This window comes from Enoplosus armatus, chromosome 16 (assembly GCF_043641665.1).
Source record: "Enoplosus armatus isolate fEnoArm2 chromosome 16, fEnoArm2.hap1, whole genome shotgun sequence".
In the NCBI taxonomy this organism is placed as follows: domain Eukaryota; kingdom Metazoa; phylum Chordata; class Actinopteri; order Centrarchiformes; family Enoplosidae; genus Enoplosus; species Enoplosus armatus.
The window spans coordinates 19853221-19877773 of NC_092195.1; the positions used below are offsets into that span (position 1 = coordinate 19853221).

General features: G+C 41.9%; 1 protein-coding gene across 1 annotated transcript in view; it reads left to right on the forward strand.

The window, feature by feature from the left end:
• The window catches only part of grin2da (glutamate receptor, ionotropic, N-methyl D-aspartate 2D, a), a 106181-nt gene that overhangs the window by 36137 nt on the left and 45491 nt on the right, over nt 1-24553 (forward strand). Inside the window, exons 6-7 of the mRNA XM_070922192.1 lie at nt 14209-14323; nt 23067-23272. Of these exons, the coding sequence (XP_070778293.1) occupies nt 14209-14323; nt 23067-23272 (321 nt within the window). The remainder of the gene's footprint in view (nt 1-14208; nt 14324-23066; nt 23273-24553) is intronic.

Sequence of the window (24553 nt, forward strand, 5' to 3'; positions counted from 1 at the left end):
GAGTGTTGTCGGACTTCTGCAGAATCTGAACACATCCTGGACGGTTTGATTATAGACTATAGAATGGGAGAGGCAACTTTGCAAAAATGAAGCCCAGAAGAACGATTTTTTATGTGAAAATGTGTAACTAGCAAGAATCTGTGCACGACACAAACTCACTACAACAAAGTCCAATGGAAAAAAACGCGCAGTTAGACGATCAGACTGGTTGTAAACAAGCAGTTTATCCAGATGATCTAAACCACTTTATTTGAAGGTAAAACTGAAAGTAACAACTCCTGAAATGTTGGTAATGATTCCTCTTTGCAGAAGAAAACCGTGTGTACCACATCTACAGTAGATCCAGCGTACCAGGAAGTGGGTCTGTAAACTGTGATTATAACGGAGACTCCGTCTGACTAACCTGAAGGACTGTTTAAAACCTGTACGATCATCTGACTGTTAAATGCTATTACTGACAGGCATGATGGCCAAAACTACAAAATATGTGCTTGTGTGAAACCAAAATTTCCCATTGGTTGATTGATTAATCGATTTATTGATCAATTCAATCATCCGTTATCTCAGACCGTGAACTGGTTATTTGTCTTTCAGTGCGTCACTCAGTCTATTATTCAATCATCCAACCAGTCATTCTCCATCTATTTCTCTCTCCCGCTCCCTCCCTCCGTCTCACCCATTCATACACAAATCTGCCCCCCCCCCCCCCCCCTTGCTTATTAAATCAATCCCTCCTCCCCTTTCACTCTACCAAGCGCTCCTTCCATCCATCTACCTATCTGCTGTGCCCTCTGCCCGTCTTTGTCTCCCATCTCGGCTCCTCCGGGGGCCGCGGTCACAAAGGCATCTGATGCATCGCTTTGCATGTAAATTGGATAATTGGATTCGGACGCATAATACTGGATGGCAGGCAGGAAGAAAGGATAGAAAGGAATGAGGGACGGTGGGATAGAGGGAACGAGGGGTGGAAGCATTGGAAGAGACAGACTAAAGTCAAAGATTTATGCTTGTTCACGCACCCACAAAGGCATGTGAATGCAGCCACGCACGCTGCATGAATACGTCGACACACAGATACAAGTACACACATACATATACACTCAGAAACATGCAAGAAACACGGACAGAAAGAAACATACACTGCACTTAATCAGTTGATCGTGCTCTACCTGCAGTCTGCTCTGCCAGCTGAAGCACACAGCAGATGAGCTGCACACACAATTAAGCTCCAAGCTCATGTTTAAGGTGACAGTGAACGCAGGGAATACCAAACAAGGACTACAAGCATGACCACCGACTGTGTGTCTACATGCTGGTGGAGAAAGATTTCTCTTCCATTATGTGCCCAGTGTACTTCCACTGTTGTGTTAAAGTAATGATTTTCATATTTCCATCTAAATATGAGTCCGTTTTTCTACTTTAAAAGGCTGATTGACAGAACAGCGACAAGTGTGGTTGGAGTTGCGTTTGATATATGACTTGTGCTATATAAATAAAGTTTGGTTGATTGATTGGTTGCCCCAGGACCCCTCACAGGTGAATCCAGCCATGGCCTAACCTGCAGTTTTAGAAATCTTTTTAGAACCTCCTCTTTCCCGCTGTGTCTCCGCCGTGCGGTCTTTACCCATGACAGGGAAACGCAGTTTGGCTTTCACAGTCACGCTCACTTCAAAACATTTCCACGCTGTGTGCAGCCGACTCTGACCTGGCAGCGGAGGAAGGAGAACAAGAGGATGCGTCCTCCACGAGGAGTCGCGAACAATCGCATTACCTGAGACGTTATGGGATCAGTGAGGGGTGGCGGCGCTCTCTGGGATTCACCTGCTGGCTGCAGCTGGAGAGATGTGCAGTCCACTCGCTGCATTCGACCAGTCGTCAGTAACGGCAAGCGGATCTCCTCCGGCTCTGTGACTTCTGCTGCCATCGCTGTGAAAGCTGTCAACTCTGTGAAACACGCACACACACTCACACATGCACACACACTCACACACTCACACACTCACACATGCACACACACTCACACATGCACACACTCACACATGCACACACTCCCCCGGTATCTTTGCTGCGACCTGTCCTATCAGTGCTAATGAAGGCAGTCACATCAGTGTGATGATGGGAGTGAAGTGCTAATATGAGTGTGTGTGTGTGTGTGTGTGTGTGTGTGTGTGTGTGTGTGTGTGTGTGTGTGTTTGTTTGTGTGTGCATGGATGTCTAATACAAGAGCTGCCACTCCTGCTTATGAACATGCAAATAGAGCTGTAAAAGGAACATTAAATTCCTCCCGATGCTGTTTGATGTTGAAATAGCTACCACCCCCCACCCCCCCCCCCCCCCCACCCCTCACCATCCTCCACTCCATCTTTAATTGTGTCTCTACTCCTCCTGCCTCTCCATCACTTCTTGTTTCCTCGGTTTCTCTTCTCATTTTCCCGCTTCCTCTTCAGCTTTTCGCCCTCAGCTTCTTTTGTTCTTCCCCTTCCTCCTTTTTTGTCTTCCTCCCCTCATTTTCCTCCAGCCCTCCTCACCTAACTCCTTCTCCCTCTCTCTTGATGAGAGCGGTGAGAGTGAACCAGAAATGTTGTGGTTGGTGAAACCGAAACAGTGAATTGAAAGCTGCTGAGAGGGACCTGCAGAGTCTGTGGCTCCTCTCACATAAGAAATGGTAGTTGTTAATAGAAAAGTATTGATTACATGCTGTAAGAGTCTTCAATGTAATTTCTAACATCATTATGACATTATAAATTGTTCCTACCTCCTGCTTCCTGTCTGTCAGAGTGCATTCATACCTCTTCACCATAAACTGAAATACAGTTTGTTGTAGCTTGTCAGTTGATGAGGGTTTTCTCAGATTAGTCGTCTGTTGCTCGTCACAGCTGGTGATGAACTCGACTAGTCAAAGCTGAACGCTGCAGGTGGAATATTTATAACAGGACATGGACATGAATATCAGTTCATTACATCAGGAAAGGCGTCCTAACTCTCCTCACCCCCCCCCCCCCTCACTTTCCGTCCTTCCTTCCCTGCCTGTTAGGACAGGGCTGCCTTGTTGTGGTTCGGGCCCCGGCCATGTACAGCGTTAATGAAAACACATGTAATGCCAAGCTGCACACATCACCATGACAACCCTTCTGGGACAAGGGGGAGACGGAACGAAACGAGGGGGGAGAAGGAGGGAGATTGATAGACTCGGACAGAGAGAAATCAAATAGAGTGACAGAGGAAGAAAACGATGTGGAAAAGAGACAGAAGGGGAGAGGAGGAAGGCAGCGATAGAAAAGAGAATTTGAGGTTGAGATCAGAAATATAACGGAGCGGCACACTGAACTATTTTCATCCGGCTTGAAAAAGCCAAATACTTTCGCCTTTGCTTCACCAAGAAATCAAAGCCCCGGCCGGATGAATAATTTCTTATTTGTCAGCAGGATTTTTTATTTTTTTTTATCCTCTTGAGTCCAAAGCATGAAATAATTTTTCTGCTGCGGACCAGAGACCAAGGCTGTATTCCTTTCATTCAACATATCTGTTTTTTGATTGATTTGTTATTTCTTTCTATTCCGTCTTTTGTGTTCCCCATTTAATTTCTTGAGGGCTGCTTCCTCTCTGCACCTCCTCCTCCTCCTCCTCCTCCTCTTTGATAAGACGCTGACGGCTCTCGTGGTGAGCTGTACACCGTATTGATTTCTTTTCAGCGTCATACACCTTCAGCGTCCAACTCTCATGGGTTTATAAAATACAGTACATCCATGCGTCATTTGTGAAGAAACATATTGTCTCTACATGCTGTACAAATCAATGGTGCTGTGAAGGCTCACACAGGACTTGGAAATCCTTGAAAGTTTATTAGTTTTGAAAACTAATGGACAGCCTTGAAAGCCTGTGTTTTTCCATCAATATGTCTCACTGCTTACTTGTCTAATGACACATCCAGTGTCCTGACTTACCCACGACTGTACCAACTCTGGGTCCTTGAGTTCTACCAAACACCTCTGGAGTCAGTAAGAAGTCCTTGAATATGTTGTCCCAAAAGCAAACATAGAAACTGAGTTTCCAGTCGAAAACTAGAATGCCTCTATTATAATTGATGGGGTTTGCTGAGCTATCTGCGAGCAAGAGAGAACAACAAACACGCCTTCTATGCCCTGACCTTTGATGGACACCCTGTCTCTCATTGCTGCCTTCTGATATAGGAGGGAGAGACTGAACAGATGTGGATGTTTGTTTATGTTTTTGACCGACTACAGACTTCAACTGTTTGAGTCTACACAGCCTGAAGGAATCAAAGTGTATTATTTAGAGGCGAGGATGCAGTTAGGACAAGCTGTGTTGAGTGTGGAGACGTTAACCAGCAAAACAACAGAACCAGAAAGGATTCATAGAAGTTTATCACATAAATGACAACAAAACATGGCTTAATTTGAACTTTTGATGAAGCCATGGCAGCATGACAATTTCTAAATAGAACTGATTTTATTATTTGCACCTTTGTTTTACCTTCTATGACGTGTCAAAATGTCATGAAAAAGACCTTTTACAATATACAGGTGACACTCATACCTTCTGTCTCGCGCTGAGTATCAGAAGTGCTTCATCGATCAAAATTAAAAGACATTTCTACGTATTTGGAACCACTGTTTCAGCATAATACTGCTGGTCAGGTGACATGGGCCCAGTCAAAGTTTTCCCCATAAACAATTATGGTCGTATCATCACAATTTGAGCCATCAGGCCCAATAAAATTAAAAAGTCTCGGAGACCCTAATGCATGCCTGGTTATTAACTTTCATTTGAACAAAAACATCCATGATTGCCGCTCAGATTTGTTCCTGTGTGATTGCCGGTTTGCCTCAAAACAGTCCAACAAATGCCTCCTCAAATCTTCCCCCGGTTGCTTCTACAGACCGACAGTCTCACGATGGATCTTGTAATGATTTATGAATATTAAAGAGCCACACGTAGCCCAGTTAAATCACACATAACAGATTTTGTGCTCCTCTAGTCTCCTTCACGGCAGAATCTATGAGTCACACAGGAGTCCTGATAGCCTTTACATCTCTGTCAGGCTGCCCCCTCTCTTTGGTCTTCATGGTCACAAGCCTTTCATTTGTGTGGTGTGATTCAGCCTCTCTCCCATACACTGTATGTGTGTGTGTGTGTGTGTGCAATAGCATGAGATACAAGCATTATTCTCCACAGTGTAAGAGCAGAGACAGCTCTGCTGGTCCAGAGGACGAGCCTCAGACTCACAGCGGCTCTGTCATGGAAAGTGATGAACTATGAATCATCTCAGTCAATAAGAGAAGGTAAGAGTGAGAGAGGCAGAGAGAGTAGCGGGGGAGGGAGGGATGCTGACACCCCATGAAAACCCCATTGAGTATTTGCTGCAGAGGGCTTCTATGTATTTATTTATCCAGTCATTCATCCTTCTATTTATTTAACTCTCTAATGGGTCAGCCTCTTTATAAACGATCGGGCGGAGGAGAATGGGGAAAATATAAAAATGGAAGCTCAATCGACTGAATCTGCTGCATCAGGGAATCACAGAGAGAGAGGGAGGGGAGGAGAAAGGGAGACAGAGTGAGAGAATGTATTGTGTTGTATTAACAGAGAGTGCCAGGACAACACCAAACACAAAAACCCAACCCAGGAGCTGACCTATACACGCCTCCGTGCTCGTGTGTCTGTCTTTGTGAAGCACTTTTTAAAGTGAAATAAACTGAAACTGAAACTATTGGACAGAAATGACCAGAACACAACACAAACTTTGTTGTTATTTGGATATAAATACACACGAGCATTGATGTTGTCTATAGCTTGGTGCACTTGGTGTTGTTGTCCAGCGTAGCAACAGCGACTGCGTCAGTTATACCGACAGTAAGAGAACAGTTCTTGCTCAATGCCAGCGTCATACAGTGAGTCCAGACATCCACCAACACAAGGGGGGGGGTAACATTTTTTACATTTTGGTAGAGACCTGCAGCATTTCTCTTGGCTGTTTCTGTCACAACCAAATGAAAACCCACCAGGCCGCTTGTGTCTTTTCCTTTGCCTGTAGTGTGTTCGCTCCCAGTCGACCTGCCGATCTTTGTCGAATACAAAACATTAAAGGTATAAATGGTGTATTAACAGATTGATACATGTATAAGGGCTGTATTTGTTGTGTTAGAGTTGTGATCCTTAAGCTTTCACCAGATTGGTTGATTTGGTGACGCCCATGGTTACCGTGGTAACAGTAAGCGTGGTTGAATACTACAGCAAAGAAATGTAATAGGAAAGCAACTGGTGTATCTGTTGCCAGAGCTGCCAATCACACTGACGCTTTAATGAAGAGGTCTGTCAATATTAATTACGATCGTGATCTGATTTCACGCTGCGCACAGTACGAGTAGTTGGGAAGTTGTTTACCTCCGTCACTACCAATACAAACTACTACGTGCAGAGGTGTTTAATGAATGTACACACATTGAGTGGCTATTGCAGAAAAAATGCAGACCATAAATAGCGACAATAGTGGGTTTGATTTCATGATTTGATTTTGCATTGTATAAAATGACTGGTAATTCACTTCCTGCTGCTTCTGGCCATTAAAAGCTTTGCGCCAGTGAAACACGTGCTTTTACTGTGACGCAGCAACAGGAAGTGCTCCGTCTGTGTAGCTCAGTATCCCTTGAAATGACGTCCACACTGGGTGGAAATGGACAAATCGTGGTTTTTTTCCGTGTTTAGTGCCAATGCAAGAGGTAGAGTGCCTCATATGTAGCAAGGTGGAAAGTAAGAGTGTGGCAATCAGTATTTACCATATTTGTATTTACCATAAGCATAATCTTCCCATAATGCTGCCCAGTTGCCATGCGCAGATAGTGGTAAAGATCATTTTTAAATAGTTGGCTCAAATCATTTCAGCTTTAGTCTAATATGGACATTCTTGTTTGGCAGCAGGCTTGTTATTTGTCACAAAGGTTAGCAGCAGCTGCTATTGTTCAACCTGGTATAAACAAACAATTGACATTCTCAGTGTTTGTTCATTTTTTTTTTTCCAGTGGATCAGTTTTTGATATTGCAGGGAGGAGTGGTAGACCTTAGTTTCCCCTTGATGAAATATTATATTCATGGCAGGTATTCAGCATTTGAAGTCCCCCTTTATTTCTTATATTTACTGAACAGAAATATATCTCACAGAGTGCATACATGGACATGAGGAGGGAAAAGTTTGGTAACCACTGTTCTAAAGGACTGCACTGTTTGAGTTATCATCTTGTGATTAGTTATTCTTTTTATTTATTTATTTATTTTTCCCTGAAAATGAACTATGCGCATGTAAATTGGGAGTGACAGGTAAGAGGATAGAAATATGAAGAGAGATGGAGAATAAATGCTGACAAATCCAACACTTTCATTATATGAAGCATGAAATGGCTCTTGATTATTCAAACTAACTTGTCCATCTCTCTCTTTTCATCTCGCTCTCTCTCTCTCTCTCTCTTTCTGCTTTTGAAGAAGTTGTCATGGTTACACAGAAAGCTTTCCGTAACAGCCGGCAAAGAGGCTGAACGTTTCCACTGATGGAAAATCACACACTCACACGCACATCAGGCGGCGAGATCTTTGGTGCTTATTAGAGCAGGACTGTAAACCATTAGTACACACTCCACGTCAGACAGACAGGCAGCCACGTCTCTCTCTGCCTGAATGGACCTTTGTATGGACTTGTCTGTCTCTCCTGTAGCATCCAGCTTCTGTGGGAACAGATGAATCTGTACAACAAGTCCAGATGCTGCTGCAGCGTTTCCATCCAGAGTGTTTCTGTGTAATGTGAAGTCTAATGTATTGAATTAGAAATGATGAATGCTTAAGGTGGATTTTTCATAGCTTTTAGCCATTTGTGACAAAAGCTGATGGAAAAGCTTTTTTCTTTCATAAGAAATGTTTTGACGTTTGCAGCCTCTCTCATGATTTGATGGATTCAAATTTAGGTTTCAAACATTATGCTGTTTTTTTTGCCGGATGAACTCATAAAATGACGGCCAGCCACCTGTTTTTTTGCCAACATACATACAGGCTCAGTATTGATGGCTCTCATCATAAGTCATCAGTGCTAATAAAAATAAACAAATAGCAATATCCAGCTCAGTTTGCTTTATTTTGAAATCACCAATAAACTGAGCTAATGATGCAGGATTGATTCATCATTTTTAACCACATGAAATCTGTGAATCTGTTATTTATAACAAAAGCAACAGGCTTCTTTTGTGTTTGTAATCTGAAGGATCTGCTGTCATGACAGCTCCACACACTTGTAGTTGCCAGGCTGAGATGGCATTCGGTGTGATTGGTCAGAAAAAACCCCAACAGAGAGGAGAGCTGGCCAATGGCAGAGCAGTGAGGTAAAGAAACAGGCTTATCACCAAGTGAGAAAGTCTGCTAGGTGAGAAGCTCTGAAGCCAGAAACCGACTGACCAATCAGCTGGCCTGAGCCATCATCTTAGTGGCCATCAGGTCATCAGGAAATCCTCAACAAGAGGACATTTAAAAAGTCATCGAACGCTTCATTGATCTCAAAGGAGTCCCTTATTGTGACAAACCCAGTGAGAATCATCACCAACTCAACAAGCTTTTTAGCCTCTTATAGTTCAAATTTTTGGTTTCATGATGCAGTTGTTCTCAAACAAACCCCAAACAGAGCTAAAAGGATAGTTAACATCCCACTTACATTCATCAGGTGAACACAGACACGACTCCAACGAGATGGTAATGTCTGACTAACATGGCGGTAGGCAAGTGTTTGCTAAAATGTCAAAATTACAGTCCGATAATATGTTTGGGTGTTTGTATCTTGCTGATTCATTTTTTGGACTTCTTCTCACACTTAGTGGCCAAAAGTCAATGAATGCATCTTAAAGCATTTTTGCTTTATCACTTCAAACAAGGGCTGTTTAAACCACGCCTACTATAATGTGTAATTATCTATTTACATAAACATGGTTAGCATTAGCTAACTAAAACACCTGATTAAGGTTAGATTGTGGGAACCTAAATTGCGGGACAGATGTGACCACCCTTATACTTTCCATCCTGCTACATAAAGGACACGCTACTTCCCGCTTTGGCACTGAATGTTGTGAATGTAAACCGTTACATGTTGAATCTTCCAACATGACTGCAGCTCGCAGGATGCTGGGTCAAGCTCGTGGTTGTCTGGAGGACATAAAGCTCAAAAGTTGGTAAGAAAAACTGAAAAACAAACGCAGAGAGGAACTTCATGCTCGACCAGACGTGTTATTTTCAGCTGGACGTGTCAGTCAAACGGCCACCTCAAGGTTTCCACAGATCTTGTTATCCCAGGGTTTTGTGACGAGACAGAGGTAAGCTTGAACAGATGGAGGTCTGAGTAAACTTTATTCCGGCGAATGAAAAGGTGGATTAACTGGGGTGAGCCGAGTTTCACCCTCAGCTGTATTCCTGAATTGTTGCTTTCAAACACTGGTCAGTCTGTCCATTTCTTCCTCTCTGGTTTAAATCCTCTATATTGCCTTTTCTCCTCCTTTCTGCTCCTTTATCTCTTCTTCTTCTTCACCTGTAACTCTCTTGATATCTATTTTCTTTCCCCGTCTATAAAGTAATAAAAAAGGTAACAAGTCCACAGGGAACTTTTCTCCCCCCCCCCCCCCCCCCCCTCTGTTTGATGCACGGCTGCCACGTGTCCCAGTAATGAATTCATTGATTAAATCAGACTCTGTCTCAGCTCTGCTGTTGTGCAGCTATAATGCAGACGGGGCAGCATCTCCCACTGAGGCACGCTCCACCTCCACCTTCCCTCTCTCTCTCTTCCACCCTGTATTTCTATTCCTCCCTCTGCTCTCTGCCTTCACACGGCTCTACCTGCTGCTTTACAGGTGAAGTTTAAAGTAATAATCTGTGACATTTTCCCAGTTTCGTTAATGACTGATGTAAGCGAAAAGTCGATATTTGACCTTCATGCAGCTTATGAAAGCCTTTTCATGTGTTGTTGGAAACGTGATGATGATCTAGTTTGTACAGTGATTCAAATAGGTCTGGTGTTCTGCTCATGATGGCTCAACCAATCAGAGCTTTGTAGGCAGAATTTAAGAATAGGGATGACGTCGCCATTCTTAAATCCAGCCTGTGCCACAGCCAGAAAAACAGCAACATCTCTGAAAAATAGAGAACCGAAATGGAAATTCAGTCAGATATCTCATGTTTTCTGCAGCTTGAATAAGACTAAAACCTCTCATGTCACTCCTGGTTCATTTCATACCACTATCATCTTGACAAATGATCTAATCAGAGGCCTACAGACACGAGAACCTGTTGATGTCAGTCTGAACATCTTGAGTTTGATGGGAGAGAAAACCATCAAGTTAATTTGGTTATAATGAAAATCTTCGTGATGTTTAATCTAACAGCCTGCACCATGCTGTCAGAAGCAGGTAGGTAGGGGCGTAGGCACCAGCTGTTGAATATTACAGGTATAAAATGTTCATGTAATTATAATTCAAGAGCTGGGAGATAAATATGCTATGCAGTTTTCTTCTTTTAAATCCCGACTAGGAATTCTTTGACATACAGTGCTATAACCTGTAGCCTGTACAACAGCATACTGTATATTTCCACAGCACTGTACAACATGTCATACTGTGGATCTGAGAGCGTCTGGAGGTTCAGTACCAGGCCCGGTCCGGCTGTCAGGAGCTGCACACACACAGACTGTGGTTACGGTTGTGGTTGGTCTGAGTATTTTGCCGTAAAGCAACTCCGTTCATTTTCCCCCAAAGTCTCTTAAAGTGAAACACTGAATCGGGGCTGGTGATCTCGACTGTGTAGAACCAATAATATAACATGAATGTGACGATATTGGTTGCTGTTCAGCGCGTTAAACCCTCTCTGACATGCATTCGTTGGATGTTTCCTTCATGTGCGTGAAGCAGCTGCTGGGTTGTGCCTGTAGCGAACCTGTTTGATGCTTCCCCTCTCAGCGAAGCAGCTCGTGTTTCTGTGCCATGCAGCACACTCCTATTTCTTTCCCTCTCCGCCTCTCTTGCTCTCTCTTTCTCTCATTCTTTCTCTGTTTCTGGCAGTTTTTCACTCTCTTCCACCTTCTCTTTTGCTCTTTTGTTCTCTCCGCCTCCTCCTTCTCCTGCTGTTTCTTTCCACTTCCTCGCTGCTGCTACCTCTGGTTCGCTGCTGCTCTGTACTGTACTGTACTGTTGAGATGGTGGGGTGGAAGGAGGAATCAGAGGCAGAGAGAGAGGGGGAAGAATAAAAGACAGAGGAGGTGAGCGGGAAAACAAGGGAGGATGGTAGCCCACAGTCAGCTGCTGAGGGGATGGAGACACTCCTGACTTCTGCCACTCTGAGCCTTAAGCTTGATATTTTTTTCCCTCTATGCTGAGGTAAAACCAGGTGAAAGCGAAATACTCAAGTCCTCAGGGACCTTCCAGATGTCAGGCAACATCAGGTGCTTGTGGGTACCGTGGCGGGTTAGAGGTCTCCTGCCAGGGAGGCCAAACACGCTCCAGTCACGAAATAGGTGGACATGAATCGAGAGGCACGGAGTACCTTTTTGTGTCCTCAGAGATTACAGCTGTGAGGTTACATCTGCAGCTGACGTGTTCAATGTGTTGCGGCTGGATTTTTATTTCCGCTGCTGCAGGCCAACAAGATTACGTGCGCATTGATATTCAGATATTAGTCTCTCCTACCGAACACTTGACGGATGGTGGGTTAAAGGGGGTTGCTGAAGCTGAGACCCACAGTATGATTATATGGTAGAAATGTATATTAATACAACCGGGAAGCAATTCGGGTTCAACTTTCCTGGTGATGCTCTATTTGCATGTGTTTTCCAGAGTGCAAGCTGCAATTTCAGCACCTATTCAGCCTCTGAATTTCTGCTGGATAGTATTGTTTGTTTGTAATGATGAGCAGCAGCAGCTATTCAAGCTACCTTCATGCATTTTACTGAACTATTGCATATCAACAATGCAGTGAACTCCCTGTCTCCCCTGTGCTCACAGACCACCTCAGCATGAGTGAAAAGTGTTTCTCTCAACCAATTAGGGAACTGGCCATTTCTTTTAGAGTCAAAGTGAGCCCAACAGTTCCCCTTTGGGGGAGTGAAGCCAAAGAGAGTCACCTGTGCAGGAAAGACTGGGACTTCTCAGGAGCTGAATCTCATTCATTCATCTGAGTCTCTCTGAGGAAAAGCTTCTGTTTCTTTTAAATACTAAACATCATATTTCATTTGCAATAGCAGGGATAAGCGAATACTCTTATTATCAGAAAGCAGAATATGATAGCTGGGATATGCATATAATATCCTGATTTCTAGCTTCTGTAAGCTGCTTTCTAATGCTGTTTTTCATCATTTCTGCTCCCCGTTGCATTTGATACATAACTTAAAGTCAACATATGACTGGAGGAGTATTTTGCAAATCCCATAGTGGACCACTAAGGATTATGGGCCCAACTCGTAATGGTAAATACAGACTGCACATTGTCTGCTTACTGTAATTTTAACTGTAAGGGTTTATGCGCTTGTCACATCGTCTTAACAGCATCTGAAAACCCCTTTCCTACAGCAGATTTAGAGGCGACTGTGTCTGACGGCTTCAAATCTGTCTCATATTGATGATATCAGCAATCAAATCCGATGTGATAGATTAGTACTTTAACAACATGTAAGGTGATCTTGACTGCTCAGTCACTGTAGTTACGACAGGTCTTTTTTTGAACTGGGTTCTGCGGAGCATATTTTTCCGATTGCAGTTGATTAAGTGTTACTTGAGTTGATGTTGTTGAGGTTTTCTTTCGGGTTGTGAGTGTGTGGGATGTTTCACTGGGATGCTTTGATGTGTATTTTTTTCCCCAGATGCTTTTAAGGCAGATATTTCATTAGAAAAGATCAAAGGTCTCTCTCTCTATCTCTGCTTCACCTCAGCGCTCTTTGCTTTTGTCTTTCCTGGTATAAAAGAAATCTCAAGTATTTGTCCTGTATGTTTCCCCCCATATCTTTCTTCTCTGCAAACCTCCAGCTGTTGTGTGACACAAGAACGCAGCTGAAGACGGAAAAAACATTTTAGGAAATTCTGCTTTTTATTTTGTCTCTCCTTCCCTGCGTCACCTCCCCTCCGCTCTGAGTTTCTCCCACCTCACAGTTTTATACCTCAACAATGTGATTTCCCCTCAGCAGCAGCAGCAGTTTGTCCTGAAGGTGGAAATAGTGAAAACATTAAAGCTATTAAAATCAAAAGAACTTCTAGCCTTGGGAGCATGAATGTGCCTGTTATGAGATACTAAATTTGATATTTTGATCTGAGACCTGGTGCCAAAGCAAAGTTCATCCTCTGGGTGATGGTGGCTTTTGCAGGACATCTCAGGCTCAGCTCTACTTTACAGCATCAGGCCTAAACTGTGTTTTGTTAAGCTTGCTCAGCATCCATCAGCTTCTCCTATCCTGCTGTACCTGTATTCAGGTCTTTCTAAGAGTTTATTGAATTCATTTAATAACACAATGCTGGAAACAGGAAGATATTAGTTAGCCATCCTCTTGATATTTAACTGTTAAGAGTTAAAACCATAATCATCGTACATCATACAGTAGGTTTCCTTTCAATGTACATGCATTACATCACATTACGACAAGTGCATTTAACCAACTGCATATAGTTGAGAAGATGTTGAAATGATAAGCTAAACTCAATTAGGGGGAACAGATAGCACAGCACTCTGACATGGTCCCACACCTCTGAATTGTTCAAATAGGAGTTGGCCCATTGGCGGCTGTTTCCATCAGTTGGAGAAACAGTCAACCAATCAGAGCTTAGTTGGCAGGTGACATCATCTTCCTACATAGCTTGCGAGCTACTTAACTACAGAAAAATGGTGATAAGCGTGAATGAGATCGACGCAGCTGCGCAAGTTGTTGTACATCGACTTGCCAAAATGTCACCAGCTGTTTTTATGAAATTATTGTTTTTTATGCCATTTATTTATTTTACTTACTTATTGAATACCACAACTACTTCATTCTTCCACATGTGACATGGGACTTCTTCTACGGGACATGGTGCTTTGATGATGAGATACCAGCACACGTAATCTCCCCCCTCATGGACTCCACCTTGTAGGGCAGTAAAATACCATCTTTCATGTCTCCTCTCTATTCTCCTGTCCCCCCCCCCCCCACAGGTACTTCACCAACATATCCATTGGTGGACGGGACTATTCCTTCAACAGTGACGGCTACCTGTCCAAACCGCTGCTTGATGTCATCTCCTACACCAATGGGAGAGGCTGGGAGGAGGTCAGTACACAGCTGTGCAAGCTGGCACTAATTATCATAGCGCAGCGGCTAGACGGGCTAACCGCAATTTCACACCCCATCAAACATGCTAACTCATCACTGCTCAGTTTCACCTTTCTGCTGTTTCACTGTCTCCCCCGCCCCCCTTCCCCTCCCAGATTTAATTACCTCTCCCCTAAGCCCCCTCCCCTCCTCCCGCTCTCTTCTTCGCCCTCTTCTCTTCCGTCTGGGTTTGTCAGCCTTGTTAGCCGGCGCTAACTCAAAGTCCAATATCCTCTCCGTCAGGGGCCATGTGTTGCGGTTGTACAGTAATAGCATCAAATCCAAGGTCTGCCCTCCGAGGGCACTTTCGATTCGTCAAGACTTCCTTCGTCCTGAGAAAAACAAGTAAACCTTTTTGTTCTATCCCACTGTGTTCCATTTGCTCCCGACCTTTTACGACTCAATATGTTTACCGGTGAGTGCAGACTCAAGGCCTCCTCATTTAAAGGACAATAACCAAAAAGGAAAAATCAACCTTTGAAAGAAAAAAAAAAACCCATTGCTTTACCAGTGCAGCGTCAGTATGAGCTCCTGGATTTCAAAGTGTTTGTAGTTCTTCACCTTCCTGTCAGAGCTGAACTTCCTCCTGAAGGTGCAGTGCTGTACAGTATTTCAGCTTGGCTCTGTCAGAGATGGATAAATAAAGGATTCAGGTGCATTAAGTAGGATTTAAGGAATAAGGAAACTCAATTTATGGCAGAGGTTTCTCTAAGCAGGATGTCGGTGTGCTCTACACCTGACTGAATCACAATGCAGGCAATATGGCCAAAAGCATGTGAGTGGCACTGTGGGTCTGCTCTGTGTTCGCTCTGGGGCTGTTTTTTATGGTTTAGAATAGTTCCAGTTGAGGTAAATCACGCTGCTACAAAACAATAGTTTTCTTCCAACATGGGGGGACCCTTTCCTTTTTCAAGATGTCAATGAATGTCCCTGTGCACAAAGCCAGGTCCATACATAAATGGTTTTCCCAGCGTGGAAGAACTTGACTGGCCTTCACAGAGCCTCAGCCCCGTCCAACACCTTTGCGATGAACTGGAACACCAACCCGAGCCAGGCCTTTAATGCCCAGCATCAAATCCCTGCAGGCAGGTTCCAGAATCTCACGAAAAGCCTTCCCTGAAGAGTGGAGGCTGATTAAAGCTAATGGTTTTCGGAATAAGATGAACACTCAATGTTCTTTTCCACTTTTGGTTAAAACCTAAAAAGTAAAACTTCGTCTGCTTCGTATCCTCAGCCTCCGAATTTGCTTTCAGCTCTGACATGATGACATACTGTAAATAACAACAAGCATTCCCTATTGGACTTATTATATGATCTCAAAAAATCGCAGAGTCTTAATGTAGAATGTGAACATACGCTCAACAATGAACTAGTGAGAAACTGTGGAGACACCGGAGGGAGAAATGTCAGCATCTTTTACTCGACACGTCTGATGTCAAACTGATCAGTTGTAGAATTTTTTTTCCGTCACCAGTTTCAATCCCTCTCAGGGTCACATGGTGAATCTTGGATCTGCTTTGGCCTCTAAATCCCCCTTTTTCAGTTGTCAACATTCATGATAAAACACATTAACTTGTCAATGCTGCATAATGTTTCTCCCTCTGGACTTTCTATAAAACTCTGGCTGACTGTTGGCAATTTGCATCTGAAAAACCTTGGACTGAATGGTGCTGTCTGAGGGGGGGGGGTTTGCAGAATTTTTTACATCATGCATGCTATGATCTGAAAGTGACCCCAATCTTGTTTTGCAGAAGATAACAAGCCCTTAGAGCAAGATTCAGATCAGGGGAAATATTAAAGTTTCTGAGGATACTTAGTTTAAAACCTGACAAACAGGCAGCACTCATGAAAAATAAAAATGCTGCCTCTTATCATTTGATTGCTGAACAAGGGGCATTTCTTTTTAGAGAGTGTCAGCTGTTTTATTCATGTTTTTAAGTCTTTTGTACCTCACTCTGTCTTTCTTTGGTTTTTGGGGTCAACACATCCAGCCTGTTTTTCATCTGGCAGTAGTTAACCTTACACAAGAGTTGCAGTAGTGCCTGGTGTAAACTACTCCAGTACCACTCCATCTGTGGGAATCATAGTACCGCTTTCCGCCCTTTTCTGATGCATATCACCGTTACTGTATTGAATTTCCACTGAGATACCGACAGTGGAGACAGGTCACTGTCTTGTGCTCCATGGGTTTGGAAAAGATAGAAGAAAAATTGTCTCCAGCGGGTAGAAAAACCTGACAGATAAGGCTTTATTTTGCACTGCTGCTCTCAAAAGATGACTCTTTTATATCTGATGTTCAGGTGAGTCGAGGAGGAACTCATCAGGATAGCCATGTCATGTTTCAAACAAGAAATCCCCCCCTTAGGATTTTACAATATTTAGTGATTTTACAGTCTTCATGATCCCTCCCTGCAAATGTATGGAACCAAACTACGCTTGTGATCTGGTTTCATAGACTGCTCAAGGAACTGAGCACAAAACACATGAACACTTATCTTAACAATGAATCAAATGACTTTGTGTAAAGTCAAAAGGTGTATCTAATGGTGACAAACTCGACTGCAGCCCCCCCCGAGACAGAGACAAACCAAGACACCATATTCAGACTGAAAGCGCCTTCGTCAAACAATAAAGTTATTTACTGTGGTGCTGTGGTTTACAACAGTTTGAAAACTGAAAAAGATTAACAGTGGGCACAAATAACCCGCACAACGAATTCCTTCATGAAGACAGAATTCAACCTTTTTTAGTCTTCGGGTTGGACGATACATTTTGTACATAATGGACTAAATTTGAGTCCATTTAATTTAATGGACAAAGGCTTTAATCCAGGGTCTCCTGAAGTGACTGTTGTATGATGATGCCTTGATCTGAGGGATAATGGCCAAGCAGAGGACAAACAGTGTCGATGCATCTCCCTCAGAGACCAGCACTTGACCCTTAATGCGTATATTTGCTGAATTAACCTCTCCTGAACTGAATCATGGAGTATATTTGCAGAGCACAGCAACCTTAGGGCAGCTGAAGAAGCGCTGCTGTAGAGCTCATAGGGATATCTGGTACTCTAGAAAGATGAATATTTGGTCTAGCCTTCAGGCAAAGAATGTTTTTTTTTTTTTTTGTGCAACAACCAGCAGATGGCAAACAAACATACATATGTTATATTCCTACAGACCTCAAAAATATGAATTCCATAATATTGTTCTGTTACTGATTTTGTATATCACCAAGATATCCACACTTTATTGGTAACAAGGAAATAGAAACAGGTTTATTGTCAACTAGGTTTATACAAACTGGCTTTGCAATAAACCTAGTGAACAATGTCTCTGCCACTAAACCTGACTTTAACAAGAATAAGATTTTACCCAAATTGGTGTCATTTCATGGACTTATTTAGTGTCATGAATATCTTGCATGACAACACATGTACACATAGCTTAATGTTAATCACATTTAATCTTCATGAATAACTCAAAATAGCTCTGGAACAAGCTTTACTTGTGCAAAAGTATCTTAAAAAATAAGCTAAAATGTAAATGTAGTTAGATCATTTTCTAACTTGATGTAGTTTGTCTAAACCTTTACATAAGTAGCTTGTTAAACAGTCTCAAGTAATGTTGTTTTCACTATTTTTATGCCGTTTTTATCTGCATTAAATCGTGTTATTTAAGCGTTTACGATGTAAATGTTTGCTTCAGTGAAGATCATATTGGAGGTGAAGTAGTTCTTTTGTTGTTTGATTTTTGTTGTGTTGCTGCCAACTGAGCCTTCATTCATACCAGCTTTCGAACATCTTATGTGTGAGTTTTATAAAGTTACGTGTTATGTGATGCAACAATACAGCAAGTCATCACACATTTGTGTGTTGTTAGAGCCGAAGCGTAAACAGGGAATAAACAGTGGATCAATGAGCGAATAAGACATGAAAGCTGCAGAATCTTTTTTAATCAACATGACAAGAGAGCTGGAATCCTAAAGCAGTTTAAAGGTGCAATAAGAGTTTTACAGCCTCACAACAGAGAATAATCACAATATATCTGCAGGATGAGTTTAATGGAGTTGTGGATCGATTACATATAGTAATAGGTACTACACAAGGGAGCAGGCTTTAAAACTGACTTCCCACCAGCAAATAACGCTTGGAAAATCTCCTAAAAAGCTTCACTCTCAAGTTCGAAGTCATAACCGAGCAGTGTAGTTTTTCCAGTATTTTGCATGCCAAGGTGTCGGCGGACTGTTGCGTTAGGTGAGCATGGCTGTCCATTTCATCAACAGCTCAGATTCAAAAAGATCAATATTTTAACCTTCTATTTGTGAAATATCAAAATATCATGTAGACCAAGTAAGGTGGCTATAAGACTAGAAGATTGATGAGAAAGCATGATAATGGGTACAATGATCAATGATCACACACATAATCAGCGGGGATCAGACATTACCTAAGACATATATTAAATTGAGCAGCTTATCTTCTCATTACATCACATTATTAAAGCTGCAGTGTAGGCAGGATTTTTAAATTGGTGTTAAATGAGCAAATTGAATCCCCATAATACAACACAGTATGCTAATTTGTCAAAATCTCTGTTATTACTTCACCTTTTAGAATAAATCTTGAGCTTCAGCCAGAAGGCGTGGCCTTCTCTCTTGTCCATGTTCGGTCCCACTGAACTCATGTTTTCATATTTATACATAAATAAGTATAAAAAAGACAGTAGTTATTACTTGAATCAGACCTTGGCTGAGCCTGGAAGCCTGACACAAGACTCCGAATACTGGACATATTGACCGTCACGTGAGGAACAACCTTTTTAAATCAGTGTGTATAAGACTATATTGAAATACATCACACTTTTAATCACATTTGTTTTTGTGTCAGGTTCAGCTGACACCATTATTTGTCATGCTTTCAGAGGTATTCCATTTCTTCAGCTAGTTGGACTTCAAAAGACATTTCGCCAATTTTGTACTTCAGTTGTTTCCTACAATTTACAGCTGTTTTGCACTCACAGAAGGGACTGGCAGAGTGAAAATACAGCCAAAAACCACTTAAAAGTAGTAATGAATCCACTGCTGGCAGGAGTTGCACAGATGAATGCACGCATATTGATGCTTTGCAGTCCATAAAATGGCTGCCGGTCCCACAATAATTATTACAAACAAGGAGGTGAGGACTGGCTGTGTTTTCATTGTTTCTGTTGTTGATTTCTGGGCTGCAAAGCTGAATCCGTGTCCCCCCTGACATTTCGATATTGGAGTTGAGTGCAGTAACTTTTTAGCATTCAGGGAAAGAACAAGGTCGAATATTGTTGTGTTGGTACTTAAAGAGCCTTGACTCCTCTCTGGATGGCCGACATCATTGGGAAACAGAACACAAGCCAGGACAGTGCGGGTCTGACCAAAATAAATAATGACTCAACTGAAAAGGACAGAAGAAGACAGAAAGTCCAGACAGCAAAAGACTCAACAATAATAACGATTTAAAGAGAAAATAATTCAAAACAAATAAACTTTATACTCGATACTGAAGGTTGCGAGGTTAAAGACACACCATGAAACAGCCACATACACAATAATATGACGTGAATTGCTCCAAACCACACTGCCACCGTCAGAAAACACAGAAAATAATATTATAAACTAATACGTATTTAAGTTAAAAGGAACATTTACATTATTCTATAACATCATATACTGTGAAAATATATACGATGCAATTAACATAATAGTGACTCTTAACAGTGTCAGACTTTTTCACACTGATTGAAAAGTACACCCAACTCTTATTTATAGGAACATTGTTTTAAGTATTCATCAACATTTTCTTGTGAATGAATGTGTTTTGCTTCCTTGGTAGTGGTTTTGAAAACCGTGATTCAGCTTATTCCCAGAACAGTTTTTACGATTGCTATTCTCATCACCGAGTGTTTGGTCTTTGTATGAAAAGGTCCTCCAGTGCTCAGATAGTGATGAGTTTTACCTTTGCAGCAGCAGCAGCAGTGATTTGTTTGTAATAAACAGAAGAGGAGCTGCATTACAATGAGCTGTCACAGCCACTGTGGCTGAACACACAAAGCAAAACACACAGACAATCAAATATTCCTCTCCAAGTTATGGATCCTGTAAAGCAGCCATTGGTTGGTTTGGGAAAATTAATGTCAAATTATTGACAGGAGGGGGGGCAGCAGATCAGACTATTGACCCTACAGAGCATTTTGGAAGCAAAGACTGCAAAAGTAAAAGTTCTTGAAGTCAATGCACATGGGAGTGTCCATTTGATTGGAAGTAATGCACATTGAATTATTGTTTCTTCCATGTAGTGCACCCCAAATGACGAGTCCTCTGAGCAGTGCACCACAGATTATTTATTGTAATGGAAATATAGATAGACACAGAGCCTAAAACTGATTATGACTCAACTCCATTTCTTGGAGACTGAAGGGATTAAAGTAAATTTCTAATTTTTTTACCGTAACTTTTACCATAACAAGATGCTATAGAATCTGTGCTGTTTGTAACATGTGAATGAATGATTACAAAAAGATTTAATGTTGCTGTCGTCATTGAGTCTCGTAGCATTTTGATAAAAATCTCAAAGTCTGTCTGAGCTCCATGGTAACCGAGAACCGCAAAATACCAAATCATGATCTATCCTTCTGCTGTGCTGGCAATCCAGGGAGTCGGGCCCTGTCTGTGCTGTGTGTGTGTCTGTGTGTGTGTGTGTGTGTGTGCATATAAATGTCTTTCTGTCTAGCAGCAGAAAGCGTTTACTTCAGTTAATGCAAAACATGTTAGAAGGGTGAACTGGAGGACAAATGAGCATAGAAGAGGAAATTATCATGTTGGTCCACAATGAACTGTTGGTTCCAGCTGTTATCATTTATGAGTGAGAGAGAATCACAGAAACACAGTAAACAGACAGAAAGTGCATAAAAGATACAGAGAGGGAGGTTGGTGCAAAGTGCCAGGTGCTGCAAATTTGCTAATAACATTGCTCTCGTATTTGTATCTCTGGTCCTTGTGTTAATGTGAATGAATAATCATGAATAACAACGTGGATGTGTGTCGCTGTATCTGTTTCTGTTGGGTTTTGTGTTCTTGTGACTTACTTGTATGTGCCTCTGTGTGTATACATTTTTGCTTGTAAAGTGTATTATGCTTGCACCTGTTCTTTTGTGTGTGTGTGTGTGTGAGGTGCGTGTCTTCATCACGTTGTGGGGACATCAGTTTCCATTGTACATTATGAGGATCGACCTCCCATCTGGGGAGAAGAATCTGGGTCCAGTTACACCAGCTGTTTGGGTTGTTCGTAGCCTAGTGATAACACTGTTTACTAAGTAGACATTTATACCCTTTCTAGCAGTTTTCACCACACAAAGTAGAGATCAGTTACAATATTTATTTATAATATTTACACCTACTAACTGCCAGGTACAACTGACAAAACTATCTTGCTAATATATATGATATCTGATTAAATCAAATGCTGATTAATAATAACGTAATGATTTTTTTTTGACCACAATAAAACAGCGCTACCAAAAATGACAAAATCTAATGTCAATAATGTTAGACAGTTGACCAATTAAGGACGGTTAGGTTGTGTTAGGTTGTGTAATCTGCTTGTGTAATATTTCCCTCCCAACTGCATGAGTATATCTATATATATAATTAGAATTATGTCAAGATTGAGGTAAGGGTTGGGTACAGGCATGTAGCAATTATGGTTGAAGTCTATAAACAATGTCCTAACAAGTAACAAAACTTGTGTATGTGTGTCTTTAAAAAAGGCTTTGCATGCTTTTTCACAAATCCCAGCAGCCATGTCTGGTACCATCAGGGAGATCCACAGGAGAATTGGTTGTATGCAAATCACATCTAAATATATGACACCACAGCTAGAAGATGACAAAATGCCTGACAGATTTGCTGTGTTGTGGCTGCACATCCATCCAGTAAAATCCTCAGTCGATGTGAACAGATTTGTTTACACATGTAGGTCACTCTGACGCTGTAAACTGTCTCGTCTTTAGTCTCAGCCTCTACTCCAAAGTGCCACACTTCAGCATGAAAACACTCAGCTCAGTAAACATGAACAAACTGCTCATTATACAACACAAACAATGCAAAGACACACTGCACTGGGGGGTTAAATCTCCCCCACAACCTCAACTGTCCTCCACAGCTCACTGTTTATGTTTTGAAACGTAACTGAGCTGTGATCCTGTGATTAGTAATGTTGTCCCTTGGGGCTTGCTGTACAGAGGGATATAGAAATCTTAAATAGAGACATCAAGACCAAACACAGAAGACATTAAGTCCAATTAGTCAATTACCTAAAGCACCATCCTCCATTAACGTTAAAACATTAGATTTACACAATGATCGTTGTTTTAACAGCATTTCAGTGACAATAATTCAGTGTGTTGCAGGTCTTAAATGAACATTGAAATGTAGTCCTAAAAATGTATTTGTACCCAAGGTTATACGCAGCCATCTACAAAAAGCTTGAAACCAAATTTAGCCCAGCTTTAACCATTATTGTTATTGTTAGCTTACTAAGTAGATGACATTATCCAGGCTAAAACACAAAACTTAATTTTACTTTTAGAAACGTGATCAGCGGTCCGTTCTAAGCCACTGTTGCCCAAGAGCTGAAGCCCTGAGCATCTGTGTTTGTGTGTTTATGCCCATCCAGGTTGGCTGGTGGGAGAACGGCCACCTGCGACTGCGTTACCATCCCTGGTCTCGTTACGGCTCCTTCCTGAAGCCTCTGGATGACTCCCAGCACCTCAGAGTGGTCACTTTGGAGGAGAGGCCCTTTGTCATCGTGGAGCCGGCTGACCCGGGCACCAGCTCCTGCATCCGGGACTCAGTCCCCTGTCGAATGCCTGTAAACACCAGGTAACACACCGCAGCCCCTGGGCACGAAACACAGCCATCAAGTTTGGCCATGGTCATGGTTCAGTGTCTAACTGTAGTTTTACGGCTTTATTCTAGTTCAGATTTTCTCCATGATCGTTCACAAAAACATAATACTGTAACTGCGTACCAGAAAGTATTCTAGCATATCTCTCTTGGTGCTATAAATCAGAGGTTTCTCAACAATAGTTTCCAACCCTCTTGGCTTTTAACAGCCAGACTGCCCATTATAGCCGTTAAAACAAAATGTCACTTGCACACTTCCTTCACCGCAGTGGTGTACAGTCCATTTTCTGGTTATGCAATTCGACTCCATAGAGAGAGGATGGTGGGAGGTTGTAAAATTATTCAGCATTACAAAAGCAAAAATAACAGAAAAGAACTAAAACAATACTGCAAAAAAAAAAGTAAGTGAGAATGGAGTTGAAATATATATATTTTATATATATTTATTTTTCTATGGATTGAAAGAGTTTTATACACAACGGGAGTCGGTTTAGTATATAACAAGCGATTTCTAACCTTGACATCTCCTAGTGGTTTCTACTCGAAATCCTTATCAGCCTACGTTAGAGAAAGTAGGAAAGAAGTTTTCAAAAAGTGATCAGATAGAGACCGTCCTGAACCCAGAAGGGTCCAGGCTCTGATCTCTTGTGAAATTGAAATGTCTGGCCAAGCATCCATAACAAGACAGTAAATCTTTACCGTCTCCAGGTGCTGTGTACAGGGAGGGATGTCTTTCTGGGATCAATAGATTAAAACATCACAAAATAACCTAATTATCCCGGGGAGGAAATTACCTCAGAGCAGCTATAGACACTTTAAAAGTCATATGGCACCACCTAAAAGCCTTTGATTAAGAACAAGGCATTATCTTGATACAGCTGTTCATTAAAACCACAATAGGAACTTGAAGCCTTATAGCAAAGTAAGGCTAATTATCTTTTAATCAATCCAGATAATCATAACTTAGATAGAAAATCAGCAGATAGCTCCCCGCTGCACCCCAACCAACACTTGTAAAAGGAATATATATTATATATGAACTGAAAACATAGCAACAACATGATACCGATGATTCAGTACTGATTGTTTGATAACTGAGGAGAACCTTTATCCTCTATAATTAGTTTTTCTCCTGTTTTATATGTGTATAAGGTTCATTTGAGGCTAAAGTAAGTCTGGGGGAGAACGAGAGACAGTGTGTGTGTGTGTGTGTGTGTGTGTGTGTGTGTGTGTGTGCGCTCTGGGCTCCTGGTCTAT